At 63.5% G+C, this 3,304-nt stretch overlaps 1 protein-coding gene across 1 annotated transcript in view; it reads left to right on the top strand.

Moving 5' to 3' along the window:
- Positions 1-3,304, top strand: part of BTBD16 (BTB (POZ) domain containing 16) — a 38,197-nt gene that overhangs the window by 3,363 nt on the left and 31,530 nt on the right. The window contains exon 3 of the mRNA XM_005880157.2: positions 2,641-2,711. Coding sequence (XP_005880219.1) covers positions 2,641-2,711 — 71 coding nt within the window. The remainder of the gene's footprint in view (positions 1-2,640; positions 2,712-3,304) is intronic.

Raw genomic sequence — 3,304 nt, 5'->3', positions numbered from 1 at the left:
CCCCGCCTGGCTGTGCCCCTGGGCAGCACCCGCCTCGAGGAGCCGCTGCTCCGTCTGCTGAGCTCGGGGCCAGATGCCCATCTGCACCCACTGCCAGTCCCGCTGCGACGCCCCACACAGGGGCCTCCTGGACGCATCGGAGTGAATCCCGGGTCGATGAGGGACTAGCCCCAGCCTCACAGCGGCCCACACACCACATGGTCTCAGGCAGCGAGGACGGCTCACAGGTGCCGTCTGTCCCACTAACGCTCCCGTCGGCCTAGACCTAGGGCAGTGACGGCGAACCTTTGGAGCTCGGCGTGTCAGCATTTTGAAAAACCCTAGCTTAACTCTGGTGCCGTGTCACATATAGAAATTTTTTGATATTTGCAACCATAGTAAAACAAAGACTTATATTTTTGATATTTATTTTATATATTTAAATGCCATTTAACAAAGAAAAATCAACCAAAAAAATGAGTTCGCGTGTCACCTCTGACACGCGTGTCATAGGTTCGCCATCACTGGCCTAGGAGGAGCCCGGCCTGGAAACCGCAGAGCCCGCCCCCGCACGGTGCATCTGGGCCGGCAGCCAGGGCCCCAGGCAAGGCCACAAGGCCCGCCGTCTGGCATTTCTCCGCCCGCGACGACGGTGGTGTTTTCCAGGGCGGCTGAGCTCATGGGCATCGCCCATCATTTCCAAAGCCTGTGGCTCCGTTTTGAGGTCCGGGCCTGAACCCCTGACCTTGGCAGCTCTGCCCAGACGTGTGGCCGAGCCAGCGAGGGGTCAGACCCAGGGCTCCCGTCGCATAAACAGCTGAGCCCCTCCTGCCTCCGGGGCCGCGTCACGGGGAGCCAGCCTCCCGCGGGGAAAGGGCCACGCGTGTTCGGTCGTGATCTGGACAAGGGTTCCGGCACCTGAGCCCCCTCCACGCACGGGGCCCCCAGGGTTCCCGGCGTCGTGGAGAACAGCATGGCTAAGGTGGCGCCCACAGATGTGGTGGCCGAGTGCCCCTGGGCTGCCCGCTTCCCGGGCGCCGTCTCCGGGCCGTGGGCATGCGACTCAGTCTGCTTCCTCCCGCTCAGCAGGCAGGGGGTCGTGTTTACGGAAATCATCTTCTGTCTGCGCATCGTCGATCCCTGACGGGTGTTTGCCACCATCCACGGGGCTGGGCCAGGGGCTCTGCCTGTGGGACAGGCGTGGTGCGGAGTGTCTGCGTGAGGAGGATGGCAGCCCCGAGACTCTGTGCAGGATGGGGGTGCTGCCGGGGTGGGCACGGGGAGGGCACTGGCCCAGCCTCCCCGAGAAAACACCCCTTGGCTCACCGGGCAGGCACAGGAGCGTGCCGTGCCGGGTGCAGAGGCCAGGAGAGAGCCCTCAGGGCAGAGGGGGCCGCGTCCAGAGAGGTCAGGCTGTGAGAAGGATGGGGCGGGTTTGGGGGGCGAGGCCACGGAGACCGCAGGAGCCCCCTGGCCAGGCTGAGGGCATTGGGTGAGCGGGAAGGACTCAGAGGAGAGAGGCAAGGCCAGGCTCGCATTCGGGACAGGCCCAAGCCTCAGTGCGGGGTGTGCAGTGCGGGGTGCTCAGTGTGGGCTGTGCAGTGCAGGGTGCGCAGTGTGGGCTGCTCAGTGTGGGCTGTGCAGTGCGGGATGCGCAGTGCGGGGTGCGCAGTGCGGGGTGTGCAGTGCGGGGTGTGCAGTGCGGGCTGTGCAGTGCGGGCTGTGCAGTGTGGGCTGTGCAGTGTGGGCTGTGTAGCACGGTGCCTCAGAGGGCACGGGCCTCGGGGGGAGGAGGGAGCTGGAGACCTGCAGCGATGGGGGGAGGTGATGGTAGCTCAGACTAAGGTCAGAGCAACAGAGCAAAGAGAGATGGATGAGCCCGGCTGGTGTGGCTCAGTGGTTAAGCATCGACCTATGAACCAGGAGGTCAGGGTTCGATTCCCCGTCAGGGCACATGCCCGGGTGAGCTCTATTCCCAGTGTGGGGCGGGCAGGGGGCAGCCAATCGATATTGATGTTTCTTTCTCCCTTTCCTTTTCTCTCTAAAAAAAAAAATCAATAAAAAGCTGTAGAAATGTAAAGAGAGATGGATGAACTCGGGGTACTGTTACCGCATCGAGGCGCGGATCGCACGGCCAGCGCTCCGTCTGCGGGCGGCACGGGGGCTCGGGGCCCTTTCCCGAGACAGGAAGCCTGGCGGGAGCTCGGGGCTGGGTCCGGGGGGCGGGGGGGGGGTCCGAGTTCCGGTTTTGGACACGTTGAGACTGGGGAGTGCAGAGCCCCGAACAGAAGCCTTAACTTCCAGGAAGTGCCCGAGCCTTCTCTCCCTTAGACATGTACTGAGCACCTACTATGTGCCAGGCGTTGTTTTAGTCTCAGCGACAGAGGGGCCCTCCAGGCAGCCACACGTAGCTTCAACCCCTCCTGGGGGAGCCCCCCCCCGCCCCCCCCAGCACACAGCAAAGGGGAATTAATTACTAGTCGTGTTGGATGGAACATCGGACGGGGCGCAGTCGGTCGGGTCAGCAGACAGGGGGCGCTGCGGAGGCGGGCCCACGGGGCAGGTGTGGCCAGTCCTGCAGATGTTGCCGTAGGCGCTTACGCTGCCGGGATGAGAAAGACATCCTGCTAACGCCTGGGCTTTTGTGTGTTTTCCCTTGAGGTTGTACACCCCCAAAATTCAGACAAAATGCTGTGGGACTTTGAAGAAGGCTGTGCCGAGCGGGGATGGAGGTGAGTTCCTGGCCCCGGGACCCGTCGGGGACCCATGGGCAGGTGGCTGCCTCAGGGACCCGTGGCCGAAGGGACCGAGCAGAGGCCACGCCCCCGTCTGTGCGCCTCCGTCCCTGCCCCCCGCCCAACCTGAGGCGTAACCGGCGCCATCAATATTCCTCAAATGTGCGATGAGCGAAACCAAGCTGGGCAGACGCGTGTTCAGGTGCTAATGGTCACGATAAAGACGACACACAGCCCTGGCCGGTGTGGCTCAGTGGATAGGGCGCCGGCCCACAGACGGAAGGGTCCCGGGTTCGATTCTGGTCAAGGGCTGGTACCTCGGTTGCAGGTTCCCCAGCCCTGGTCGGGGTGCGTGTGGGAGGCAACCTATCGATGTGTCTCCCTCACATCGCTGTTTCTCTCTCTCTGCCTCTCCCCGTCCCTTCCACTCTCTCTAAAATGAATGAATGGGGAAGATCCCCTTGGGAGTGGAGGCTGCACAGGAGCCGGCCCAGGGGCACCATCTCCGCTCTGACCAGTCCTGACCGGAGTCCCACCTGCCCGTGTCCGAGGGGACCAGAGCAGGGCCCGGCCGGCGTGTCCCCGGGAGC

This window comes from Myotis brandtii, unplaced genomic scaffold (assembly GCF_000412655.1).
Source record: "Myotis brandtii unplaced genomic scaffold, ASM41265v1 scaffold628, whole genome shotgun sequence".
Classification (NCBI taxonomy): Eukaryota; Metazoa; Chordata; class Mammalia; order Chiroptera; family Vespertilionidae; genus Myotis; species Myotis brandtii.
The sequence above is the reverse complement of the archived record's forward strand: the minus strand, read 5'-3'. Positions and strand labels throughout refer to the sequence as shown.